Source organism: Stegostoma tigrinum, chromosome 3 (assembly GCF_030684315.1).
Source record: "Stegostoma tigrinum isolate sSteTig4 chromosome 3, sSteTig4.hap1, whole genome shotgun sequence".
Lineage (NCBI taxonomy): Eukaryota > Metazoa > Chordata > Chondrichthyes > Orectolobiformes > Stegostomatidae > Stegostoma > Stegostoma tigrinum.
In genome coordinates, this window is record NC_081356.1 from 138618948 (window position 1) to 138646627 (window position 27680).

General features: G+C 43.4%; 1 protein-coding gene across 4 annotated transcripts in view; it reads right to left on the reverse strand.

The window, feature by feature from the left end:
• LOC125450882 (nipped-B-like protein) overlaps positions 1–27680 on the reverse strand; it is a 510140-nt gene that overhangs the window by 130223 nt on the left and 352237 nt on the right. For all 4 annotated transcript variants that reach the window (XM_059644995.1, XM_059644996.1, XM_059644997.1 and 1 more), the window contains one exon: positions 3204–3312. In XM_059644995.1, the coding sequence (XP_059500978.1) occupies positions 3204–3312 (109 nt within the window). The remainder of the gene's footprint in view (positions 1–3203; positions 3313–27680) is intronic.

Below are 27680 nucleotides of genomic sequence, written 5' to 3' on the forward strand. Positions count from 1 at the left end.
TGCATTTTGGGTGTGGGGCCTTGTTTAGAATCTGTTTTAATGTAAAGTCAGACCGGTTTTATTTCCAACGCAGGAATTTATAAAATTCCCCATCGACTGACTGTGTCTACAAATAGTGTGCCCTTCGAATAAAATAGAATGTACCTGCAAATACACATTCACCCTATAGATTTATGTACGTGGAGACAAGTGTGTGCCAGCAAGAAGAGCGAGAGAACGCACGTGCGCGAGAAGGTACGCAAGAAGAGCGCGAGCGAGACAGAAACAGACAGACAAAGAGAAGAGAGTGAATGTGTGTGACCACGTGTGTGGGAATAGTAAAGGTCTTTTCCTTCAGGTAGGAGAGAGTTCAAAACTAGAGGGCATATTTTTTTGAAGATGTGGAGGTGCTGGTCTTGGGCTTGGGTTGACAAAGTTAGAAGTCACACAACACAGATCATAGACCAACAGGTTAATCTGAAATCACAAGCTTTCAGCATGCTGCTCCTTCATCAAGTGACAATATTCATAGCTGTTTTAACACCACAATCTCATACAGCCACTTATGTCTCAAATTGAGAAAAATTTCAATTAAAACCATGCATTTCATATAAAATAATCAGAGGGTTAGATAGGGTGGATAGGGAGAGCCTTTTTCCTAGGATGGTCACGGCGAGCACAAGGGGGCATAGCTTTAAATTGAGGGGTGAAAGATACAGGACAGATGTCAGAGGTAGGTTCTTTACTCAGGGAGTAGTAAGGGAATGGAACGCTTTGCCTGCAACGGTAGTAGATTCGCCAACTTTAGGTACATTTAAGTCGTCATTGGACAAGCATATGGACGTACATGGAATAGTGTAGGTTAGATGGACTTGAGATCGGTATGACAGGTCAGCACAACATCGAGGTTCTATATATTTCAGTTTTAACTACTGTACTGGCGATCAAACAATATCACCAAATCAATTGGTAAGTAAAAGGGCCAAAAGTCAAGTCAACAGTCAGACACAAACATGTCATGTTGAAGAAATGTCAACACAGGGAGCTTAGGATTCAGATACAGATGTCGAGAGCAAAAGCTGGGACGCTATAATGAACCATGATAAAGTTCTAGTTGGGCCACGACTACAGCATTATTTGCAGTCCCAATCACCACACTTCAGGAAGAGAGGATATGTTGGAATGATTCCAAGGATGAGAGATTTAAGTCACAAAGGTAGTTTAGGGAAGTACGGACTGTTTTTCCTTGGAGTAAAGGAACTGGGCAAGAGACTTATGGAGGGCTTTAGATTATAATAGTTTGGATATAGTAGAAAAATAGAGCATAGAACATAGAAAAGTACAGCACAGTACAGGCTCTTCGGCCCACGATGTTGTGCCGTGGAATAACCCTAATCCAAAATTAAAATAACCTAACCTACATTCCCCTCAATTCACTGCTGTCCTTGTGCACGTCCAGCAGTCGCTTAAATGTCACTAATGACTCCGCTTCCATGACTACCACTGGCAAACTATTCCATGTGCTCACAACTCTCTGGGTGAAGTACTCCCTCGGATGTCTCCTCTATACCTTCCTCCTAACACCTTAAAACTATGATCCCTTGTGGCAGTCAATCCTGCCCTGGGGAAAAGTCTCTGGCTATCGACTCTAACAATGCCTCTCATTACCTTGTACACCTAAAAATGTCTGATTAAGGTTCATAAATTGTTATTGGAAACTTGGATTCTAAAGTGAGAACTGGATGTAATTTGGATTTTATTTAGTTTTCAATTCTATAACGTTCTGTATGTCATTTTGAACAGTGAGTTGAAAAAATGCATTTTCACAAATCTTGTCACTTTAGATTACTAAATAGCCATCATAGATAATAACGAGTGCTTGCTGATTTGAGGTATTTAATCCAGAGAGTTGAGGGAGAAGAAAGAAGAGAATTTAGAATCAGGTTCACGCTAACAGAAGCCATGTTCATTCAAAGAAGGTCAGGTTGGTTCAAAGAGTCATAGAGTCATAGATGTTTACAGCATGGAATGAGAAGAGGTCTTTAACGGCAAAAGGGTGGCACGGTGGCCCAATGGTTAGAGCTGCTGCCTCACAGGGCCAGAGATTCCGGGCAACTATGTGAACTTTGCACATTCTCCTAGTTTTGTGTGGGTTTCTTCTGGATACTCCCGCATCCTCCCACAGTCCAAAGATGTGCAGGTTAGGCGGATTGGCCATGCTAAATTGCCCAGTGTCCAGGGACGTATAGTTAGGTGGATTAGCCATGGGAGATACAGCACTACAGGTAGGGTGGGGAAATGAGTCTGGATGGGATGCTCTTCGGAGACCCGATGGGGCGAGTTGGCCTGCTTCCACACTGTAGAGATTCTATCATCAGCTGTTCAAACAATCAGGGCTGCGAAGAGGGAGAGTGGAGAGAAGAGTTGTGAATTTCCTAAAAGAAGTCAGCAACAAAAGGCTGTGAAGGTGTCAAAGAGGAAGACATTCTACAAAGCTGGTGAAGTGAAACTAAGAAACACTCAAAGCGGTATATAAATCAGAGAATGCAACTTGTTGAAAGATCTCCTTAAAAAATATTAATAAAGAAAATGGCATCACATTAATGCAAAAAATGATGAAAGACAACTGCTTATAGCTTGCTAGCTAGACAAGGAGATTCAGTGTGGACACAGCAGTAACATTTCAGTGAAGTTTGCATGCCTGACAGGTGGTTATTGGGACTAAAGGGTTAAATCTTTAAGAAATCTGAAATGCGTTCAATTTTAAAAAAAAGTTCTTGTAGATCATGATACTGTTTGGATTTTTCTCTCATGCATGAAACTTGTACATTGTTTCATTAAAAGTACATTTGCAACCTCTTGTGAATGTATTCAGTGACTGATCTCCACAGTAAACAAGAAGAATAAAACGAAACTTATGGAAGATCAAACACGGTCTCACTCCAGAATATGACCTATCAGGTATTCAATGTCTAAGGGGTGGTCTACGAGAAGCAATCATCGATTTCAAAAGTACATTGGATGGGGGCCGAAGGGAAAATGAACTTTCTGCGCAGGGTTAGAGGTAGGAGGGGAGGAAAATGGAATTGACTGGATCATCCTGCAAAGAGTTGGCATGAAACATGATGGGCCAGATGTTTTCCTTATGTAACTCCATGTCTCTATGATAGAACATTAAACAGGACTGACCAGTTATATTCCCATCTCATTGCTTCTCCATTTACCTGCAAGGGATTCTTCATATTTCAGAATGTGTTCCACCAGATTATCCACAATTTGTACACAGGCTTTCTTCACAGGTTTGTACGAAGCATCTTCCTCAGATTTCAACAACTGAAAGAACACAGTAAAGTTCAGTTAAAGAATTTGAAAAGATCTATTCATCCCTAATCTGTGATTCCAGATAGCTAATCAATCCTTTATTCATGCTAACATGTTACCGATATGCTATATGTCTTCTCTTGTGTAATAATGTTTGATCTGGCACTTTATCAATTTTTTAAAATCCAAATACGCTACATGGGTGGGGGAAGGGGGTAACAGTGGTATAGTGTTAACTTCACTGGAAGCCTAATCAAGAAGCCTAGTCTAGTGTTGTGGGAATATGGGTTCAAATCTAGTCACAAAAGCAGGTGGAACTAAATTTGCTGTAGGAAAGGAAATCTGCCACTTTTCGTCTGGACTACATGTGACTCCAAGCCCATAGCAATTTGATTGACTCTCAACTCTGCTCTGAAACAGCTAACCGCAACATGACAACACCACTACTACTGTACACAATGCTCTGACTGGTAAAGGGAAGAGAGCCGGGTCCTAAAGGACATAGCTGCTAGACTGGGTCCGCGGCAGGTGGTGAGGGAACCATCAAGGAAAAACATCCTTACCAATCTGCTGGCTAAAGCTGCATCTGTCCACGAGAGTATCGTTAAGAGTGACAACTGCACAGTCATTGTGGGGATGAAATCCCGCATTGAGAACAACCTCACTTGCCTCGTATAGCATCATCACCGTGCTAAATAGGTAGACTTTGCACAGATCTAGCAACTCAAGATTAGACATCCTGCGAACCATCAACAGCAGCAGAATTGTACTCCAGCACATCTGTAACCTCATGGCATGGCATATCCCCCACTCAACCATTATCAAGCCAGGAGATCAATCCTGGTTCAATGGAGAGGACAGGAGGGCATGCCAGGAGCAGCACCAGGCATATGTGAAGAAGAGGTGTCAGCCTGGCGAAGCCACCAAACAGGACAATCTGCACACCAAACAGCAAAATGCAGCAGGACCTAAGACAGACAGAGCTAAGTGATCCTACAACCAATGGGTCACATCTAAGCTTTGCAGGCCTGCTGAATCCAGTCATGAATGGTGGTGGGCAACTGAACAACTCACCGGAGGAGGCGGCTCCATAAACATCCTCATCCAAATGCTGGAAGAGCCCAGCACATCTGTGCAAAAGACAAGGCTAAACACTCGCAGCAATGTTCAGCCAGAAGTGTCGAGTGGATGATCCATTCAGCCTCCTCCGATGGTCCACAGCATTACAGATACCAATCTTCAACAGATTCAATTCACTCCACGTGATATCAAGAAAAAGTTGGAAACACTAGATACTGCAAAGCCAAGGGCCCTGGTAACATTCTGGCAATAGTACTGAAGACTTGTGCTCCAGCACTTGCTGCTCCCCTAGCCAAGCTGTTCCAGTACAGTTACAACACCGGTATCTATCCGACAATGTGGAAAATTGCCCAAGAACATCTTGTATACAAAAAGCAACCAAGTCAATTAACACCTCATCCGTCTACTCTCAATCAGTAAAGTGATGGAAGGTGTCTTGAACAGTGCTATCAAGCAGCACCTGTTCGGTGACTCCGCAGTTTGGGTCCCGCCAGGCCACTCAGCTCCTGATCTCATTACAACCTTGGTTCAAGCATGGACAAAAGAGCTGAATTTCAGAGGTGGGGTGAGAGTGACAGATCTTGACATCAAGGCTGCATTTTACCAGCTGTGGCATCAAGCAACCCTAGGAACACTGGATCAATCAGGGACAAACTCTCCGGTGGTTGGAGTCATGCCTGACACAGAGGAAGACAGTTCAGGTTGCTGAAGGTCAATCATCTCAGGTCCAGTACTTTTCTGCAGGAGTTCCTCAGGGTAGTGTCTGAGGCTCAACCATCTTCAGCTGCTTCATCAACGTGTCCGTCCGTCATAAGCTCAGAAGTGGGGATCTTTGCCAATGACTGCACGATGTTCAGCACCATTCACAACTCCTCAGATACTGAAGCAGTCCACGTTCCCATGCAACAAGATCTGGACAATATCCAGGCTTGGGCTGACAAGTGGCAAGTAACATTTGCATCATACAAATGTTAGACTATTACCATCACAAGTAAGAGATAATCTCACCACTACCCCTTGGCAGTCAACTGTGTTACCATCATTGAATGCCCCGCTATCAACATGCTGGAAGGTTACCAAAGACCAGAAACTCAACTGGACTCACTAAGTAAACACAGTGGCTATAAATGCAGATCAGAAGACAGGAACACTGTGGTGAGTAACTCACCTGAATATTCAAAGCCTGTCCACCAGACTAAGACACAAGTCGGGAGTGTGATGGAATACTCCGCACTTGCATTGATCTTTTACTCGTCGTTGTCTACAGGAATAGTGCCAGACGGCTGGAGGATAGCAAATGTGGTTCCCCTGTTCAAGAAGGGCAGTAGAGATAACCCTGGTAATTATAGACCAGTGAGCCTTACCTCAGTTGTTGGTAAAGTGTTGGAAAAGGTTATAAGAGATAGGATTTATAATCATCTAGAGAAGAATAATAATTTGATTAGGGATAGTCAGCACGGTTTTGTGAAGTGTAGGTCGTCCCTCACAAACCTTATTGAGTTCTTTGAGAAGGTGACCAAACAGGTAGATGAGTGTAAACTGGTTGATGTGGTGTATATGGATTTCAGCAAGGCGTTCGATAAGGTTCCCCACAGTAGGCTATTGTACAAAATGCGGAGGAATGGAATTGTGGGAGATATAGCAGTTTGGATCGGAAATTGGCTTGCTGAAAGAAGACAGAGGGTGGTAGTTGATGGGAAATGTTCATCCTGGAGACCAGTTACTAGTGGTGTACCGCAAGGGTCGATGCTGGGTCCACTGCTGTTCGTCATTTTTATAAATGACCTGGATGACAGCGTAGAAGGATGGGTTAGTAAGTTTGCAGACGACACTAAAGTCGGTGGAGTTGTGGATAGTGACGAAGGCTGCTGTAGGTTACAGAGAGACATAGATAAGCTGCAGAGCTGGGCTGAGAGGTGGCAAATGGAGTTTAATGCGGAAAAGTGTGAGGTGATGCACTTTGGTTGGAATAACCAGAAGGCAAAGTACTGGGCTAATGTTAAGATTCTTGGTAGTGTAGATGAGCAGAGAGCTCTCGGTGTCCATGTACACAGATCCTTGAAAGTTGCCACCCAGGTTGACAGGGTTGTTAAGAACGCATACACTGTTTTAGCTTTTATTAATAGAGGGATCAAGTTCCAGAACCATGAGGTTATGCTGCTGTACAAAACTCTGGTGTGGCCACACTTGGAGTATTGCGTACAGTTCTGGTCACCGCATTATGAGGAGGATGTGGAAGCTATGGAAAGGGTGCAGAGGAGATTTACTAGGATGTTGCCTGGTATGGAGGGAAGGTCTTAGGACGAAAGGCTGAGGGACTTGAGGCTGTTTTCGTTAGAGAGAAGGTGGTTGAGAGGTGACTTAAACGTCTCAATTAAGATAATCAGAGGATTAGATAGGGTGGATAGGGAGAGCCTTTTTCCTTGGATGGTGACGGCGAGCACAAGGGGCCATAGCTTTAAATTGAGGGGTGAAAGATATAGGACCGACGTCAGAGGTAGTTTCTTTAGTCAGAGTAGTAAGGGTATGGAACGCTTTGCCTGCAACGGTAGATTCGCCAACTTTAGGTACATTTGAGTCGTCATTGGACAAGCATATGGACGTACATGGAATAGCGTAGGTTAGATGGGCTTCATACTGGTATGACAGGTTGGCACAACATCGAGGGCCGAAGGGCCTGCACTGTGCTGTAATGTTCTATGTTGCCTGGATGATTGCAGCCCCAACAACACACAAGTAGTTGACACCATCCAGGTCAAAGCAGCCCGCTTGACTGGTTACATCCACAAGCATCCATTCCCTCTGACAGTAGCAGCAGTGCATACTACAAGCAAGATGTACTGCAGAAATTCACTAAAGATCCTCAGACAGCACCTTCCAGACCCACAACCACTTCCATCTAGAAAGACAAGGGCAGCAAACATATGGGAATACCACCACCGTCAAGTTCCCCTCCAAGCCACTCACCATCCTGACTTGGAAATATAGTGCTGTCCTTCACTGTCACTGGGTCAAAGATTCTGGATTCTCTCCCGAAGGGCATTGTGGGTCAACTCACAGCAGGTGGGCTGCAGAGGTTCAAGGAGGCAATTCACCACCACCTTCTCAAGGACAACTAGGGACAGGCAATAAGTGCTGGCCAGTCAGTGACGTCCACATTGCACAAATGAATTACAAAATAAATTAATTGCGTTCCTGTCTTTTTGTAGGAACTATTGTTACATTACTAGCTACCTTAGATTCTGAGGAAGGGTCACTGGACCCGAAACGTTACAACTGTTTTTTCGTTCACAGATGCTGCCAGACTTGCTGAGCTTTTTCAGCAACTTTGTTTTTGTTCCTGATTTATAGCATCCACAGTTCATTTGGTTTTTCCTTAGGTGCCAGTGTTCTCTGAGGTGACCTTTGTTGCTGTCTACTATACCTCTAATTTTGGCATCACCTGCAAACTTATTATCCATTGCTCCTTTGTTCACATCTAAATAATTTATATAAATTACAAAAAACAGTGGACCCCGCACCAATACTGTGGTAGGCCACTGGCCACAGACCCCTAGTCTGAAAAGCAACCCACCACCACCACCCTCTATCTTCGAGCAAGTTCTGTATCCAAATAGCTGGTTCTCTCTCTATTCCATGTGACCTAACCTTGCTAACCAGTCCAGCATGAGGAACATTATCGAATGACTTAGTGAAGTCCATATAAATCATGGCCACTGCTATCTTCATCAAATCTCTTCAACGTTTCTCAAAAAAACTCAGTCAAGATAGTGAGACACAATTTCCCACACACAATTCATGTTGACTATACCTAATCAGTCCTCACCTTTCTAAATAGGTGTAAATGTTATCCCTCAGGATCCCCAAGAACAACTTCCCACCACTCATGTCAGGCTTACCGGTCTACAGTTCCCTAGCTTTTGCTTATCGCCTTTCTTAAATAGCGGCACCATGTTAGCCAACTTCCAAGCTTCCAGCAGCTCACCTGTGGTTATTTGCCCGATTGCTCCATATTCCTGCTAATCTACTTTCTTTCTAGTTTTTCAGACATCTGCAGGTGAGACTTGGAAGTTACTGCACCTGCATCTGGATTAGTCAACCCAAGCAGAAAACATTGCTGCCAATCCCTGATTACCTCTAAACCCTTTATTTTATCAAGAATCTATCTCCATCTCCCATGGAAAGATTCAGACTCTGCTTTTACCAGATTTTCAGGAAGAGAGTTCAAACGGCTGTCAATCTGGCAACAAAAATCATTGCTGCATATCAGATCGAAATAGGCCACCGCTTGCTTTCAAAGGAAGACCTCTAGGTCTAGATTCTCCCACAAAATGGAACTATCCTCATCTACCCTGTCAACACCCCTCAGAACCTTACATCGTTCAATCAAGTCACCACATAAAAACCTGAGCAACATTAGAAGAGTGATGCAAACCTTCACTGAATCTAGAGGCAGAGATGACATCAGGGTTGAAAAAGTTAAGGACTGGCAGCTTTAGAACAACCTTTATTGACACAGTGTACCAGGAGAGACAGATAGTGGGAAGTCCTCATTTTTGTTGTCTGTAATTTATTACAAAGAGTGGCAGGCAGAGCCAGTAAGTTGTGTGTAAGGCTGAGTATTTTTTTCATAGCTTTACGCCTGCATTGCTAAGGTTCACAATGGGAGGAGAACTTGGGCTTGTGGAATACTACACCTGCAATATGCGGGAATTCAGGGTCACTTCTAGTATCTATAGTGACGATGCATGCTCATTTCACAATACCAGGTCTAGTATGGTCCCTTTCCGAGTTGGATTATTTACATAATGCTTCAAGAAACACTCCTCGATGCACCACAAGAAAATCCCCACATCCAAGCCCCTGGGACCAAGGGTGTTCCAGTCAATACAGGAAGGTTAAAATTATCCACAGCAGCCACCCTGTTGTTTTTAAATTCTTCTACAATCCGTCAACACATCTGTTCCTCTACCACCCACCTTTTAGAGAACAAAGAAAATTACAGCACAGGAACAGGTCTTTTGGCCCTCGAAGACTGAGCCAGATCCTCTATCTAAACCTCTCACCTGTTTTCCAAGGATCTGAATCCCTCTGCTCCCTGCCCATTCATGTATCCGTCCAGATACATCTCAAATGATGCTGTTGCGCTCGCCTCTATCACCTCCGCTGGCAACTCGTTCAAGGCACCCACCATCCTCTGCGGAAAGAACTTTCCATGCATACCTCCCTTAAACTTTTCCCCTCTCACCTTGAAATTGTGACCCCGAATAATTCAGTCCCAGACTCTGGGAAAAAGGTTCTTGATATCCACCCTGTCTATACCTCTCATGATTTTGTAGACGTCAATCAGGTTCCCCCTCAACCTCCGTCTTTTTAAGGTAAATAATTCTAATCTACTCAGCCTCTCTTCATAGCTAGCGCTCTCCATACCAGGCAACATCCTGGTGAACCACCTCTGCATCGTCTCCAAAGTATCCACATCCTTTTGGTAATGTGGCGAACAGAACTATATGCAGTATCCCAAATGTGGTCGAACCAAAATCCTATACAACCGTAACAGGACCTGCCAACTCTTGTACTCAGTACCACATCTGATGAATGAAAGCATGTTGTATGCCATCTTGACCACTCTATCGACCTGTGTTGCCACCTTCAGGGTACAATGGACCTGAATGCCCAGATCTATCTGTGCATCACTTTTCCCCAGGACTTTTCCATTTACTGTATAGTTCGCTCCTGAATTGGATCTTCCAAAATGCATCACCTCACATTTGCCTGGATTGAACTCCATCTGCCATTTCTCCGCCCAACTCTCTAATCTATCTATATTCTGCTGCAATCTCCGACAGTCCCCTTCACTATCTGCTACTCCACCAGTCATCTGCATACTTGCTAATCAGACCATCCATACCTTCCGCCAGATCATTTATGTATATTACAAACAATAGTAGTCCCAACACGGATCCCTGTGGTACACCACTGGTCACAGTTCTCCATTTTGAGAAACGCCCTTCCACTACAACTCTGTCTCCTGTTGGCCAGCCAGTTCTCTATCCATCTAGCTAGTACACCCTGGACCCCATGTGACTTCACTTTCTCCATCAGCCTACCACGGGGAACCTTATCAAACGCCTTACTGAAGTCCATCTATATGGCATCCACAGCCCTTCCCTCATCTATCAACTATGCCACTTCCTCAAATAATGCTATCCAGTTGGTAAGACATGACCTTCCCTGCACAAAACCATGCTGCCTATCACTAATAAGCTCATTTTCTTCCAAATGTAAATAGATCCTATCCCTCAGTATCTGCTCCAGCAGCTTCCCCACCACTGACGTCAGGCTCACCGCTCTATAATTACCTGGATTATCCTTGCTACCCTTCTTAAACAAGGGGGCATTAGCAATTCTCCAGGCCTTCAGGACCTCACCCATGCTCAAGGATATCTGTTAAGGCCCCAGCTATTTCTTCTCTTGCTTCCCTCAGTAACCTGGGATAGACCCCATCCGGACCTGGGAACTCGTCCAACCTACTGCCTTTTAGAATGCCCAACACTTCCGCCCGCGTTATGCCGACTTGACCTAGAGTAATCAAACGTGTGTCCCTAACCTCAACATCTGTCATGTTCCTCTCCTCAGTGAATATCAACGCAAAGTACTCATTAAGGATCTCACTTAATTTCTCTGGCTCCTCGCGTAACTTCCCTCCTTTGTCCTTGAGTGGGCCAACTCTTTCTTTTGCTCCTTATGTGTGAATAAAAGGCTTTGGGATTTTCTTTAACCCTGTTTGCTAAAGATATCTCATGACCCCTTTTAGACCTCTTAAGAGGTGCCATCAAAGTGACTGCTCTCTTCCTATTCCTGAGTTCTACCAATATGAAGGCATCTCGCCAATTCCAATTATTAGTTTAGGAATCACTGTACAAATTACTCCAGATGTAGGCTCACTAACGGTGTGTGTAAGTGAATCATATCCTCCACACTTATATTTAATTTCCTTTGAAATAAACAATAACATTCTATGTGCTTTCCTGATTAATGGCAGGACCTGCAAACTAACCTTCTATGACGCATGCACAAGGCAGGACATCCAGATCCTTCTGTTTTTCAGAGGTCTTCAAACTCTCACCATTTAATGTTTATACTTTCTCATGCTTAGCTAAACTATATCACGTTTTCCAACTGTTATGAAATTGGATACAGTAATTGTGAAGAGGAAGGCAGGAAGCTAAAATGTGTGGCTCCTTTAAGAGATTTGTGCTTTGTCCATACTTAGAAAGTAAAACATCAAGTATGAATGTGAGCAGCAGCTGAAGTTGCCAGTATAGACAGCCTCAATAAGTGAAAGAAGCGAATCAAACAAGCCTTAGAGGAGGCAGGCAAATTAACAGTCTTGTTTTGTTGTTGTGACAATAGATTTGAATTCAAATGAAGCACCTATGATGCAGAAAGCCAGATGTATTCCCATTATCAATGTATTTAAATCTGATGGTGTTGGCAACCTAAAACCTATCAGCCACTGCCCAAATCTCTTTGTTCACTTACCCAGCAGTCCCCTCTTCCACGTTTGCTCCTGCTCAGCCTTCGTTCTGCCTAGTCACAAGGCAAGTATTTTATACACAAACTTACCCCTGGCTCACGCTCTCACAATTTGCACTCTGAAATGAAGTTACTGTGGTTTTTTTTTAAAAATTCATTAATGCGATGAGGGTGTCACTGGCTAGACAGCATTTATTGCCCAGAGGGAGTTCAGTGTCAACCACATTGCTGTCAATCTGGAGTCACATGTAGGCCAGACCAGGTAAGGATAGCAGTTTCCTTCCTCCGAGGACATTAGTGAACCAGATGGGTTTTCCTGACAATCAACTCATGGTTATCATTCGATTCTTAATTCCAGATGTTTTATTAGACTCAAATTCCACCATCTGCAGTAGTGGGATTCAAACCCAGATCCCCAGAATATTATCTGGGTCTCCAGATTAACAGTCTAGCAATAATGCCATTGGGCCATCGCCTCCCCTGTTCCCTGTTGTCAGTGTGTGAATGATCAGAGGATTAGATAGGGTGGACAGTGAGAGTCTTTTTCTGAGGATGATGACTTCAGCTTGTGCAAGGGGGCATAGCTACAAATTGAGGGGTGATGGATTTAAGACAGATGTCAGAGGCAAGTTCTTTACTCAGAGAGCGGTAAGGGCGTGGAACGCCCTGCCTGTCAATGTAGTTAGCTCAGCCACATTAGGGGCATTTAAACAGTCCTTGGATAAGCATATGGATAATGATGGGGTAGTGTAGGGGGAGTGGCTTAGATTAGTTCACAGGTCGGTGCAACATCGAGGGCCAAAGGGCCTGTTCTGCGCTGTATTGTTCTATGTTCTATATGGTGATTATGTCATTACGGGCATTTAAGATTGGGGCTTATGGAAAATTGGGGTGGGGGAAAAAGCCTATGTAACTAATCAAAGGTACCATGGTAGTTTAGCTCAAAGTCTTCACTGAAGAAATTCATAGAGATAAAACATCCCTGACAGCAGAATTAATGGAAAATTCTATTTGTGAAGACAATGAAGATGACAATGTTCCAGAGGACGGTTTGTGCAAATTTGGAGGGATTAAATTATAATTTATTGCTTCTTATTAATTGGGTTTATATTCGTGGGACTTGTCTTTATTTAAACATTCCAGTAGAATTTAGAGCAGTTAGGAAGTAATTGGTAGTCTAAGAAGAAATTGTCAGTTTGTTAGAAATTTTGTTAATTGTTGGGTGAAATAAAAATTGTTTCTTGTTACTTGTAAAGTGGAGATCAGGGATTTTTTAAAAAACCATTCTTTTAAGAGATTCCGTGAGTAAAGACAGGTTTCTCTAGGTAGTTAGAACATAGAACAGTACAGCACAGAAAAGGCCCTTCAGCCCACGATGTTGTGCCAAACTTTTAGCCGAATCCTAAGGTCCATCTAACCTTCACCCCTACCTTATACTATCATCCAAATGCCTATCTAATAGCCACTTAAATGCCCCTAATCAGGCCGACTCTACTACGCTCTCCAATACATTTCATGTCCCTACCACTCTGAGTAAAGAACCTACCTCTGATGTCTCCCCTGTATCTACCTCTACTCACTGTAAAACTACAGACTCTCATGATAGCTACCTCCACCAGAGGAAAAAGTCTCTGGTTGTCAACTCTATCTATACCTCTGATCATTTTTTACACGTCAGTTAGGGAGTAATTATTACAAGGGAACCCCTACTCCTATCAAGGTGTAGAGCTGGATGAACACAGCAGGCCAAGCAGCATCAGAGGAGTAGGAAGGCTGACGTTTCAGGCCTAGACCCTGATAAAGGGTCTAGGCCCGAAATGCCAGCTTCCTGCTCAGCCTGCTGTGTTCATCCAGCTCCACACCTTGTTATCTCGGATTCTCCAGCATCTGCAGTTCCTATTATCCCTCCTCCTTTCACTGGTGTTCAGCCATTCCCTGTTGTAACACCAACACTGCACTCTATTTGCAAGATCTTTACCTTCTCACTTCACCTATCCATAATCCCTTTGTAGCCACCTTAGGTCCTCATAAGTTATTTTTCAATCTAACTACGATTGCCAACAAATTTCAACCATACTTTCCTTCTCTTCAACCAAGTCAGAGTAATACAGCATGAAAACATGCCCTTCAGCCCAAACTGGTCCATACTGCCCACTCAGATAGCTCCAATTACCCATATTTTTTCCATATCCCTCCAAACCTTTCCCATCAATGTACCCATCCAAATGTTTTTTAGATATTGCTATTGTACCTACCTCAACCACTTTCTCTGGCAGCCCATTCCATATATATATCACTCTCTGTGTGAAGAAGTTGCCCCTCACATTTATATAAATTTTAAAAGTTGTGGCCCCAGCACTGTTCACTACGGCACATCACTTGCTACAACATGCTGACCAGAAAATGAAAAATTGATTGGAGAAAACAGTGAAGGAGAAGATTATTTTCCATTTAGAGAGGGAAAAGTTTGATCACGGATAGTCAGCATAGCTTGGTCAGAGCGAGATGATGCCTAAAAAATCTGGTGGAATTTTCCAGGAGGTGACCAAGTGTTTGGATGCAGGAAGAACAGTTGATGTGATTGCTGTAAAGCATTTAATGACATTCCACATGGGAATCGGATTAAAACAAAAAGGTAAAAGCTCACGGGATCCAGCGTAACTTGGAAGGATGAAGGCTGTTTGTGTGACAACAGCCCAGTGTGCAGTGGTGTACCACAGGGATCTGTGCTGGATCGCTTGTTTGTGATATTCGTAAAGCATGTGGGTAACAGGAGAGTTTAATGATGTAGGTAAGAAGCCACATGAGACACTCATTTTATCAGTTGAGACTTAAGAGTATAAAAGCAAGGAGGTCACGTTGGAACTGTACAGAACTAAGCTGGAGTACTCTGTACATTCTAGTTATCAGGCTTCAGGATGGATGTGATTGCACTGGAGGGGATGCAGGAGAGGTGCACTAGAACGTTGCCTGGGATGGAACATCTTAACCAAGAGGTTTTTCAGCTCAGTTGTTTTCTTTGAAGTGGAGAAAGTTAAGGTGAAAAACTGATACATGTGTACAAGATTATGGGGGGTATGGACAGGTTGAACATAAAGCAGCTATTCTCCTCAGTTCAAGGGTCAATAACAACAGGGCACACTTTTAAAATGAAAGGTAAGAGCATCGGAAGGTTTCTGAGGAAAAGCATTTTTGCATAAAGGGAGGTGGGCATCTGGAATGCACTGCCTGTGAGGGGAGCTGAGGCAGGAAACCTTACAACCTTCAAGGCTATGGGCATAGTGCAAGCAAGTGTGAATAAAGCAAGTAATAATATATATTTTGACTGGACTGACTTGATGGGCCAAAGAGCCTCTTGTGGACTGTATGATTTTGTGACCTATTTATGCCTTCTGCTTCCTGTTGAGGTTACAATGAAAATCCCAGCTTGTCAAACCTGACAGAGATAGAGTGGCCCTCAAGAACAAGAAAGGAGCAGTCACTTTGTTTGTTTTTTTTTTACAGACCTGCTAATAGTTGCTGAGAAGTGGAGGAGCGTATTGGGACGCAGATACTGGAAAGGTGCAGAAGTCACAGGGTTGTAGTCATGGGTGACTTCAGCTTTCCAAATATTGATCGGAAACATTTTACTTGTAATAGTTTAGGTGGAGCGGATTTTGTCCAGTGCGTTCAGGAAGGATTCCTGACATAGTACGTGGATAGACCAACATGAGGAGAGGCCACTTTGAATTCGGCGCGTGGCAATAAACCAGGCCAAGCGTTAGACCTTTTGGTAGGAGAGGTTTTTGACGGTAGTGATCATAACTTTGTTGCTTTTACAACAGTCATGGATAAGGGTAGGTACAGAAGGCAGGGTAAGGTTTATAATTGGGGGAAGGGTAATTATAATTCTGTTAGGCAAGAACTGGGTAACATAAAATGGGAACAGATGCTGTCAGGGAAGAGCACTATTGAAATGTGGAGATTGTATAAGGAATGCCTTCTGCGTGTGCTCGATATGTTTGTCCCTAGCAGGCAGGCAAGATGTGGTCGACTGAGGGAGCCTTGGTTCTCAAGAGAGGTCGAGTGACTGGTTAAGAGGAAGAAGGATAAAAGGTTTCAAAAACAAGGAAAAGGCTCTACAAGGATACAAGTTATCCAGGAAGGAGCTGAAGAAAAGGCTTAGGAGAGCTATAAGGGGGCATGAGAAAACCTTGGCAGATAGGATCAAAGAAAACTGCAAGACTTTTTACACATATGTGAGGAATAAGAAAATGACGAGAGGAAAGATTAGGGCCAATCAAGGATTGTAAATGGGAATTTGTGTACAGAGCCTAAAGAGATGGATGAAGTCCTTAATGAATACCTTCTTCGGTATTCACAACTGAGTGGGACCTAGTTGTAGGGGACAACAGGGTGAAACAGCCTGGTAGACTAGAGGAGGTTGATGTTAGTAAGGAAGATGTACTAGGAATTTTGAGGAACTTGTAGATAGATAAATCCCATCAGGCCTGGGGGACTTATCAAAGGATTCTATTCGAAGGACGAAAAAGATCGCAGGACCTTTTGCGATTTTCATCCTCATTGTCCACGGGTATACAGCTGGAAGATTGAAGAGAGGCCCAGAAATTATAGGCTAGCTAGTCTTACTTCAGTGGTGGGCAAGTTAATGGCAAGGGCTCAGAAATAGGATTTATGATCACTTGGAAAGGCACAGTTTGATTCATGATAATCAGCATGAATTTGTGAGGGGTAGATCATTATTGAATTCTTTGAAGAGGTGACCAAACATGTGAATGAAGTATACATGGATTTAATTAAGGCTTTTGAAAAGGTTCCCCATGGTAGGCTCATGCAGAAAGTAAGGAGGCATGGGAAAGGAGGAAATGTGGCAGATTGGATTCAGAATTGGCTGACCCTTTGAAGATAAAAGATGGTAGTAGGCGGAAAATATTCAACATGGTGCTCAGTTACGAGTGGTGTACCACAAGGATCTGTTCTGGGTCCTCTTCTATTTGTGACTTTTGTAAATGATTTGGATGAAGGAGTGGAAGAGTGGATTAGCAAGTTCGTGACCGACACGAAGGTGGGTTCAATTGTGGATAGTGTGGAGGGGCTATTCTAGGTTACAAAGGGGCATTGACAGGATGCAGAGCTGGGCTGAGAAATGGCAGATGAAGAACAATCCTGAAAAGTATAAGGTGAGTCATTTTGGAAGGACAAATCTGAAAACAGAATACAGGGTTAACAAAAAGATTCTTGGCAGTGTGGAGGAGCAGAGGGATCTCAGGGTTCACGTCCACAGTTTCCTGAAAGATGCCACCCAGGTGGATAGAGTTGTTATGGTATATGGTTTCTTAGCTTTCGTTAAGAGGGATTGAGTTCAAAAGCAGTGAAGTTATGCTCCAGCTATACAAAAGCCTGGTTCAGCCACATCCGGAATATTGTGTCCAGTTCTGTTCGTGTCATTACAGGAAAGATGTGGAAGCACTGGAAAATGCACAGAGGAGATTTACTAGGATGTTGCCTGGAACGGTGGGAAGGTCTTACAAAGAAAGGTTGAGAGAGCTAGGGCTTTTCTCTTTAGACCAATGAAGGCTGAGAGGTGATTTGATAGAGGCGTACAAAATCAGAGGTATAGATAGAATGGACAACCAGAGACTTTTTCCTAGGATGGCGGTAGCTATTACGAGGGGGTGTAGTTTTACAGTGAGTGGAGGTAGATATAGGGGAGACATCAGAGGTAGGTTCTTTCTTCAGAGAGTGGTAGGGGCATGGAATGCGTTGCTGGAGAGGGTAGTGGAGTCGACCTCATTAGGGGCATTTAAGTGGTTATTAGATAGGCGTATGGATGATAGTATAAGGTAGGGGTTGAGGTTAGATAGACCTTAGATTTAGGGTAAAAGTTTGGCACAATATCTTGGGCCAAAGGGCCTGTACTGTGCTGTACAGTTCTATGTTCTATTTAAAGTACAATCAATCAGTTGCCTCTCTTTAATGAGGGTACAGTCCTATGATCCTCAAGGACAATACTCCTGTTCAGTAGCTAAACCAAATGCTATCCCTATTCCATGAGTTATTATTTTCTAAAATACCTCTGATGTGGCATCTCATCAACTCCCTTGTGGAAACCGAAGTTTCAGGGTATCGATTGGCTCCCGTTTACCACACCACGATACTTCTTCAAAGAAGAAAGAAGATGAAAAGACGAATGCCATGGAATATGTTTCCTCTCCAACTAAACTATGTTGACTCTGCCAGATTACTTTGAATTTTTTTTAAGTGCTCAGCTGTAATGTCTTCGGATTTGAAATCGTCCCTCCAATAGGGTAGGCTATGGCCTCATGGCGTTATCACTAAATAATCCAGAAACACTGCTGATGTTTTGGGTACCCAGGTTTGAATCGCAACGCAGAAGATGGTAAAAATGGAATTCAAAACAAAAGTTTGGAATTAAGAATCTACTGATCACCATGAAATCATTGCCAATTGTCAGAAAAACCCATGTGGTTCACTGATGTCCTTCAGAAGAGGAAATGTGTACCAACACCTCGTGTGGCTGGCATGAGTCCAGACCCACAACAATGTGGTTGACTCTCAACTGCCCTGTGAAATTGTGTAGCAAGCCACTCCAGCGTACTGATCACTACAACAACTCAAAGAAATGAAACTGGCTGCATCACCTGGTATCAACCTCAGCATTGGAAAAGACAACGGCAGAAACAGCTCTGCTGACCATGTAAAGACCACCTTGCGAACATCTGGGGGTTAGCACCAAAATTGGGAGAGCTGTCTCACAGACTAGTCAAGAAACAACTTGACAGTCATACTCACAGAATCATACCCTGCAGAAAATGGCCCAGGCCACCAACATCATCCCTAGATTTATCCTGTCTCATCAGCAGGACAGACCCAGCAGAGGGTGCAGCACAGTGGTGTACAGTTGGGAGGGTATTGTTCTCGGTGTCCTCAACATTGACTCTGGGACCCATGAAGCTTCAAGTTAAACATGGGCAAGGAAGCCTCCTGCTGATTATCATATACCATCTTCGCTCAGCTGAATGAATCGGTACTCCATAATGTTGAGTAACACCTGGCGGAAGGACTGAGGGTGGCAAGGGCACAAAATGCACTCTGGGTGCGGGATTTCAATGTCTACCACCAAGAGTGGCTCGGGAGCAGTACACTAATTGAGCTGGTTGTGTCCTAAAGGACATAACTGCTGGACTGGTTCTGTGGCAGGTGGTGAGGGAACCAATAGGGAAAAACATACTTGGCCCCATCGTTATTAATCTGCCAGCTGCTGTTGCATCCGTCCATGCCAGATCGATAAGAATGACCAATGCACAGTCCTTGTGGAGATGGAGATGAAGTCCTGTCTTCACATTGAGAATAACCTCCATTGGGTTGTGTGGCAATATCACCGTGCTAAATGGGGCAGCCTTCACACAGATCTAGCAACTCTAAACTGGGCATCCATGAGGCGTTGTGGGCCATCAACAACAGCAGAGTTGTATTCCAGCACAATCTGTAACCTCATGGCCTGGCATATCCCCCAGTCAAACATTACCATAAAGCCAGAGATCAACTCTGGTTCAATAGAGTGTGCAGGGGTCATGCCAGGAGCAGCACCAGGCATACCTGGTAAGGTATGAAGATAAGGCTGAAGCATTTGCAGCCAGAAGTGTCGAGTGGGTGATTCATCTTGGCGTCCTCCAGTTGTTCCCAGCATTACAGATACCAGTCTTCAGCCAATTCAATTCACTCCATGTGATACCAAGAAATAGTTGGAGACACTGGATATTGCAAAGACTACTGGCCCTGACAACATTCTGGCAATAGTACTGAAGACTTGTGCTCCAGAACTTGTTGCTCACCTAGCCAAGCTGTTCCAGTACAGTTACAATACTAGTACCTACCCGGCATTGAGGAAAATTGCCCAAGTATCTCCTGTGCACAAAAAGCAGGACAAATCCAACCCGGCCAATTACAGCCCCATCAGCCCACTCTTGATCATCAGTGGAATGATGATGGAAGGGGTCACGAACAGCGCAACCAAGCAGCAACTGCTCAGAAATAACCTGCTTGTTGACGCCCCCAGTTTGGGTTCCGCCAGGGCCACTCAGCTCCTGACCTCATTCCAGCCTTGGTTCAAACATGGACAAAACAGCTGAATTTCAGAGGTGAGGTGAGAGCGACAGCCCTTGATATCAAAGCTGCATTCAACTGAGTGTGGCATCAAGGAACGCTAGCAAACCTGAAATCAATGGATACGGGGGCAAAATCTCTGTTGGTTAGAGTAACAGCTGACACACAGGAAGATGGTCATGGTTCTGGGAGAGCAATCATCTCAGCAGGAGTTCCTCAGGGCAGTGTCCATCTTCATCTGTTTCATTAATGACTTTGCCTCCATCAAAAGGTCAGAACTGGGGACATTTGCCGATGATTGCACAATGTTCAGCACCATTTGCGACTCCTCAGATACTGAAGCTGTCTGTGTTGACATGCAAGATCTGGACAATATCCAGGCTGTCATGTGGCAAGTGACATTCGCGCCATACGAATGTCAGGCTGTGACTATATCACTAGTTAGAGACAATCTAACCACTGCCCCTTGACATTCAATGGTGTTACCATCACTGAATCACCCACTATCAACAACCAGGAGTTATCATCGACCAGAAACACAGCTGGATTCGCCATATAATCACAGTGGCTACAAGAGGAGGTCAGAAGTTACGAATATTGCGGCGAGTAACTCACCTCCTGACTCCTCAAAGCCAGGCCACCATCTACAAGGCACAAGTCAGGAGTGTGATGGAGTACTCCCCACTTGCCTGGATGAGTGCAGCCCCACCAACATTCAAAAAGCTTGACACCATTCAGGACAAAGCAGCCCACTTGATTGGCACTACATCCATAAACATTCACACCCTCCATCACCGATGCTCAGTAGCAGCATTGTGTACTATCTACAACTTACACTGCAGAAATTCACCAAAGATCTGCAGACAGCACCTTCTGAACCCACAACCACTTCCATCTGGAAGGACAAGTGCATCAGACATATGGGAACACCACTCCCTCCAAGTCACTCACCATCCTGACTTGGAAATATACTGCCGTTCCTTCACTGTCGCTGGGTCAAAATCCTGGAATTCCCTCCCTAAGGGCACTGTGGGTCAACCCACAGCAGAAGGACTGCAACAGTCCAAGAAGGCAGCTCACCACCACCTTCTCCAAGGGCAACTGGGGATGGGCGAGAAATGCTGGCCAGCCAGTGATGCCCAGATCCCACAAAATGAATAGAAAAAAAGTGGAGCTAACGAGCCTCCAAGCTCTTGTTTTCCACCTCCCTTCCTTTTTAATAAATGAAATACACTATTTCTTTCCAAATAAATGAAAATTGAACAGGATTCAATCCGAATTTCTAGGCAATTTTTAAAAAATTTAAACCTGTGCTTCAGTTATCTCATTTGCCACTTCCTTTTAGACCATGGAATAAAGTCCATCAGCCTCTTGGAGCTGTCACAGCTCCAAGAATTTGCTCTGCAAGACCTCTCCAGTGATAACTTTGAGCATTGTTGCCTATTTTTTGATTCATGACTATTTTTGGGATGTTTCTTATATTGTTTAAAGGTCAATACAAAATGCCTGCTTAGTTCATCTACCATATCATAATTTTTCATTATTGCTGATTTGTACAGTGTATTTTTCAGTTTGGCACTAACCTGAACTTCATTATGCAGCCATGGATTATGAATCCTTAGGGTCATACAAACCTACAGCACTGAAAAAGGCTCTTCAGTCCACTGCATCCATGCCATTCCAAATAACTACTAACCTAACTACTCTGTTCCCACTTTCCAATATTTGGCCTATAGCCTCATGTACCTAGGTATCACAAATGCACACGTAAAGGACTATTATTTTCAAAGACTTTCCTTTTCACTGGGTGGTGCTTCGGTAAGTGTTTGTCTTAAAAATTTACATAAACTCCACTGTATTAGTTACATAAAGGAGAGCCAGTGCACATGATCTATTTGGATTTCCAGAAGGCCTTTGAAAAGGTGCTGCACAGACTGCTAAATAAGAGACAACCGCATGGTATTTCAGGCAAAGTACTGGCATAGATAAAAAGAATGGTAAGATGGCAGCCAGTGACTCATGGAGTACTGCAGAGTTCCATGTTGGGACCACAACTATATTTGTTACATATTCAGGATCTCAACCAAGGAACTGACAGCGTTGTTGCTAAGTTTGCAGATGACACAAAGATACAATGGACAAGAGTGTTGAGGGAGTGGGGTTGCTGCAAAAGGGCTTGGACAGGCTAGAAGAGTGGGAAGTACAATATGGGAAGGTGTGAGGTTACGCTTTAGTAGGAAGGATAGAGATGTTGACTATTTTCTCAATGGGGAAAGACTTCAGAAATCCGAAGCACAAAGATACTCTGGATTTTCAGTTCAGAGTTTCTTTAAGGTTGGCAGTTAGTGTGGTAGAAAATCACTCAGACGCGGAGAGTTCCTCAAGAAGATGAACTTTTATTTGCAAATAAAAGCCACGACAATCCAGAAGTATTTTCCTAGAGTGCCCCCGAGCCTCTTTGGCTTACACTTCTTATACCCTTTCGTTATCAGTCTCTCACCCAGCTTATCAGCATGCACAACTGGAACAGTCTGGGTTATCTTATCTCAAACCAATGAAGTCAGCCTGTCTTATCTTTCCACTCCCGCCACTATGGTTTTTCCTCCACTACTTAATTCATGATATAATGACTATTCATTCCTTATCCTGCCACAATGGTTTCTTCTACTTCTGACTTATCTCTAATTTATTGTATTATAAATAAGTTTCTACTGCTAGTTCCGCCACAATGGTTTTCCAACCTTAAAGTGATCCCTACCTTAAAGTGACTTCACTCCCTTGTGTTAGTATTTATCTTACCTTGTCACACATCACATCTGCCCTACACATGCCAGCACAAATGCTCACACAATTACTCTAATTTATCTATTCTAATCAGTTAGTTGTTATTCCATGTTTATCCATGCTTGTCTGTGTGCCCCATAACTGCTGTGGGCTAAACTGATTTATTAGCTTTGTCCCTTGTTCGATCTCCCTTTCTTGTCACATCTTGCTTAATGTGTGATTAATTGTTTGAAACAGTCTTTGCCAGACTCCCATTATCCTGACAGTTTTCAAATTTTATTTTCCATATTAGGAAGGCAAATACAATGTTAGCATTTATTATGAGACGGCAAGAATAGAACAGCAGGGAAATACTGTTCAGACTGCAGAACGCTCGAGTCAAACCATATTCAAAATACTGAGAGCAGTTTTGGGCCCCACTTCTAAATAAGGTGGTTTATAAAAATAATCTTGAGGATGAAGGGCTCGTCATATGTGGAGCAGTTGTGGGCTCTGAGGCTGTTCTAGATCAGTTTAGAAGGGCAAGACGGATCTACTGAAACATACAGAATAGGGAGAAGTATGGACAGTATGGATGTGGAGATAATGTTTCCACTAGTAGTAGAGACTAAGACTTAAGGTCACAGCCTGATAGTGAAGGAACAATGCTTTAGAACTGAGGGGAGGAGCTTTCTTCAGTCAAAGCACAGTGAATCTGCGGAACTTATTTCTGCAGAAAGCTGCTGAGGTGAAGTCACTGTGTATTTAAAACAGATATAGATAAGGTCTTGATTAGTAAAGGAATCAAGGGTTACAGGGAGAAGTAAAAAACTCATCGCTTCCTGAGAATGGGAATGAGAAAAACATCAGCCATGACGGAATGGTGCAGAAGACTTGGGGGAACAAATGGCCTAATTCTGCTCCTGTGTCATACAGTCTAATGGTCCATACACACACACTTCTAGTCACCACAGTATAGAAAGAATGTGATTGCACTCAAGGCATTGCTATGGTGTTCCACCAGAATGTTGCCTGGAGAAGATTACAAGGTATATGGATAGGTTGAATAGAAAACAACTTGTTTCTTTTAGTATTCATGACAAGGGGGCATAATTTTTAAAAAAAAGGCAAGAAAGTTTAGAGAGGAATTGAAGAAAAGTTTTTTTTCCTCTATGCAGAGGGTGGTGGGAATCTGAATGCACTGCCCAAAGAGTAGTTGAGGCAAGAAGCCTCAGAACCTTCAATAAGTATTTGGACGAGCACGAAGTGTTGTAACATTTAGGGCTTAAAGGCAATAAAGGTTACCCAAGCCAACAAAACCCACATCCCAAGAATGAATAAAAAAATGTTTAAATTAATTTACTGTTCATACAGCGTTTTCTTAATTAATCTGTATATTCCCATATGACTACTAATTTTGACTTCAATCACTTCTGAAAGCTTCCTTGAGGTGAACCAAAGGAACTGAAGAATTTAGCATACTTCTGCTCTTTTCAGTCAGTAGACCTTGCCTGGCTTATGTGAGCAACATTACTGATTCTTAATTGTGCTCTGTAGTTAGGGATGGCCAATAAACGATGGCCTAGCCAGCAACGGTCACAACCCATGAATGAGTTAAAAATTGACCTGTGCATCTGCTCTGCCATTCAATAAGATCATAACTGCCCTGTATGTGTTTTCAATTCCACACTTCCATCTACATCCACACTGTCCAATAACCCGAACAAGGATTTATCCACCTTTGTCCAACAAATATTCGATGACTTGCCTTCATGCCTCTATTTGCATAACCCCAAGAAAAAAAACTCATCTCTCCCTGAAAAGACTGCGCTCCGATTCTGAACTGACCAATAAATGGAAACGTCCATTCTATGTCCATCTTATAGATTGGAATCAAGTGACCCTTCACTAACTGTGAGCAAAGATAAGTCCAATCTGTCTGACTCATTAGAAAACCCATTCATATTCCAAACTGGCAGGTCTGTATTTTCTGGTCTTATCGCTAAACACTTCTTTGAACAAATGTGTAACACTCAGAATTCTCCAGTCCTCTGCCACAACTCATGTTTAAGGAAGATTGGAACAGTATTATCAGTGCAATTCCTACACTCATTTCTGAGAGTGCTTGATTGCATCTCATCTGGTCCTCAGGTCTTAGCCTATATCCCACTTCATTACTTCAAGTAACTAATCCTGCTTTTACACCATGGCCTCTGTAACGTTATCTTTTAAAAAATTCTTTCATTCACAGGCATCACTGACTAGGCCAGCATGCATAGCCACTCCTAGTTGGTGATGAGCTGTTTTCTTGAATTGCTGCAGTCTATGCTTTACAGGCAGAGTTAGAGCCATGAGGCAGTATTGGAGGTTTTGGTAGTTTTAAAAGTGGACTGTTGTATCCTAGGTTATCATGGAGGTGAAAGAGGACATTACAGAGCTTGATCCAAATTCTTAAATCATCTCTTGTCATAGGAGAGGTAAAGGGGTACTGATGGATAGCTAATGTGGTTCTACTTCACAAGAAAGGTGGGAGGGATAAACCAAAGAACTATAGACAAGTGAGTCACACAGATAAGAAACTATAGGAGAAAACAGTGGAGGATAAAATTAATTTCCATTTAGAGAGGGAAGCCATGATCAGGGATAGTCAGCATGGCTTTGTCACAGCAAGGTCATGCCTAACAAATCTGGTGGACTTTTTCAAGGAGGTGATCAAGTGTTTGGATGAGGGTAGCGCAAATGACATAATTTATATGAATTTCAGCAAAGATTTTGACAAGGCCCCACGCAGGAAACTGTTAAAGAAGGTAAAAGCTCATGGGATCCTGACAAGATGCATCCAAAGTTGGCTCAGTGACTGGAGACAGAGGGCAGAAGGTTGTTTGTTAAGACTAGGGCCTAGGGTGCAGTGGCATAACACAGGGGTCAGTGGTGGATCCCTTAATCTCTGTGTATTCATGAACGATGCAGGTGTGAATGTGGGAGGGATGATCACTAAATTTACAGGTGGAACAAAGATTGGCTGGGTGGTTGACAAGAGGAGATGGGTCGATCAATGGAAGATGGAATTTAATCTTCATAAACGTGAGGTGATGCACTTTGGAAGAAAGAACAAGACAAGGGAGTACTCCTAGACACTAGGATGCTCAGAGGAATGGAGGGATCTTGGGGTGCTTGTCCACAGGTTCATGAGGGTGACAGGACAGGTTAATGGTTAAGGCAGCATCTGGGATGCTTACCTGCATCACTATTGGCATAGGTTAGAAGAGCAGGGATGTCATGTTTGGACAGTACAGAACTTCAGTTCCACCACAGCTAGAGTGCTGTGTGCAATTCTGGTCACCACACTATAGGAAGGATATGACTGCACCGGACAGAGCGCAAAGGAGATTTACCAAGATAATGCCCAAGATGGAGCATTTCAGCGATGAAGAGAGGCTAGATAAGTTTCTGTTATTTTCTTTGGAGCTGAGGATGTTGAGGAGGAGCCTATTTGAGGTACATTAGATTATGAGGGGAATGGACAGGAGACGTCAATCTTCTAAATAGCACTATGATGGTCACTGTAGGTGTTATAACATTCCAGGTTACGGGCCTACTGCAGAAAAAGTGGGCATGGGTAGGTAGTAGTATATTTTTAGCAGTACAGACTTGATGGATCCAGAAGGCTTTCACTGTATTAGAACACAGAACAGTACAGCACAGGAGCGGGACCTTTGGTCCACGTTGTTGTGCCGAATATGATGCATAATTAAACTAATCCCTTCCGCCTGCCTTTGGTCCTGTTTGATTCCATGACCCACAATGCTGCTAGGACAGAGTTCCATGATTTTGACCCAGTGATAACGAAGTAACGACAATATATTCTAAGTCAAGATGGCCAATGGCCTGGTAGATGTTACACGTTCTTACCTATCTGTAATCCTTAGTCTCTGCAATGATAGTGGTCTTGAGGCTAAGTAGCCTAGTGAATTTCTGCAGTGTATCTTGTACTTGGTAACTACCGCTGCGTCTGTGCTTCAGCAGTTGTTGGAGTGTTTGTGGATGTGGGCCCAATCAAGGAGGCTTTGTACTGAATGATATCAAACCTCTTGAATGTTGTTGAAGCTGCACTAATCCAGCTAAGTGGTAGGCTTCCATTAGATGACTGATTTGTGGATGGTGGACAGGCTTTGGGGAGTCACAAAATGAATTAAGCTCTTTTGTCCAAGTTTGAACTAAAGCTATCACGTACTGAGTGGTCCTGGCGGAACCCAAACCAAAGACCAGTGAGCAGGGTATAAGGAGTGTGAACTCCATAGTTTTGACACTTTCCATCACTTAACTAGTGACTGACAGTAGATTGATTGGGCAGGTTAGATTTGTCCTGCTATTTGTGTACAAGACACACCTAGACAATTTTTCACTTTGTCAGATAGATGCCTGTGTTGTAGCTATACTGAAACAGTTCTTACACAGATATTTCTGGTTCATCCATTATTCTAAAGGTCATAAGGTTTAAGTTGGGAGGAGAAAATTTAAAGGATATGTGCAAAGCAAGGCTTGTTTTAAAAAAAAGGGTGGTACGTGCTTGGAACGTGCTGCCAAGGGAGGTAGCAAGAGCTGAATTCACTTCCTGACTTCCCAAAGAGATGATCACAACGGATAAGAGGCATTTAGACAAACACATGAAGAGGCAAGGAATAGAGGGATACAGACCACATGCAGGCAGATGGAATTAGTTTAGAATGGCATGATGCATGAAAGGGGGGCCTCAGGGCCTGTTCCTGTGCTGAACTATCCTATGTCCCACAGTTAGATAACATGGAAACAGACCCTTCAGTCCAACTAGTCTCCCTTGTCTGCATTTGGCCTAAATCTCTTCAAACCTT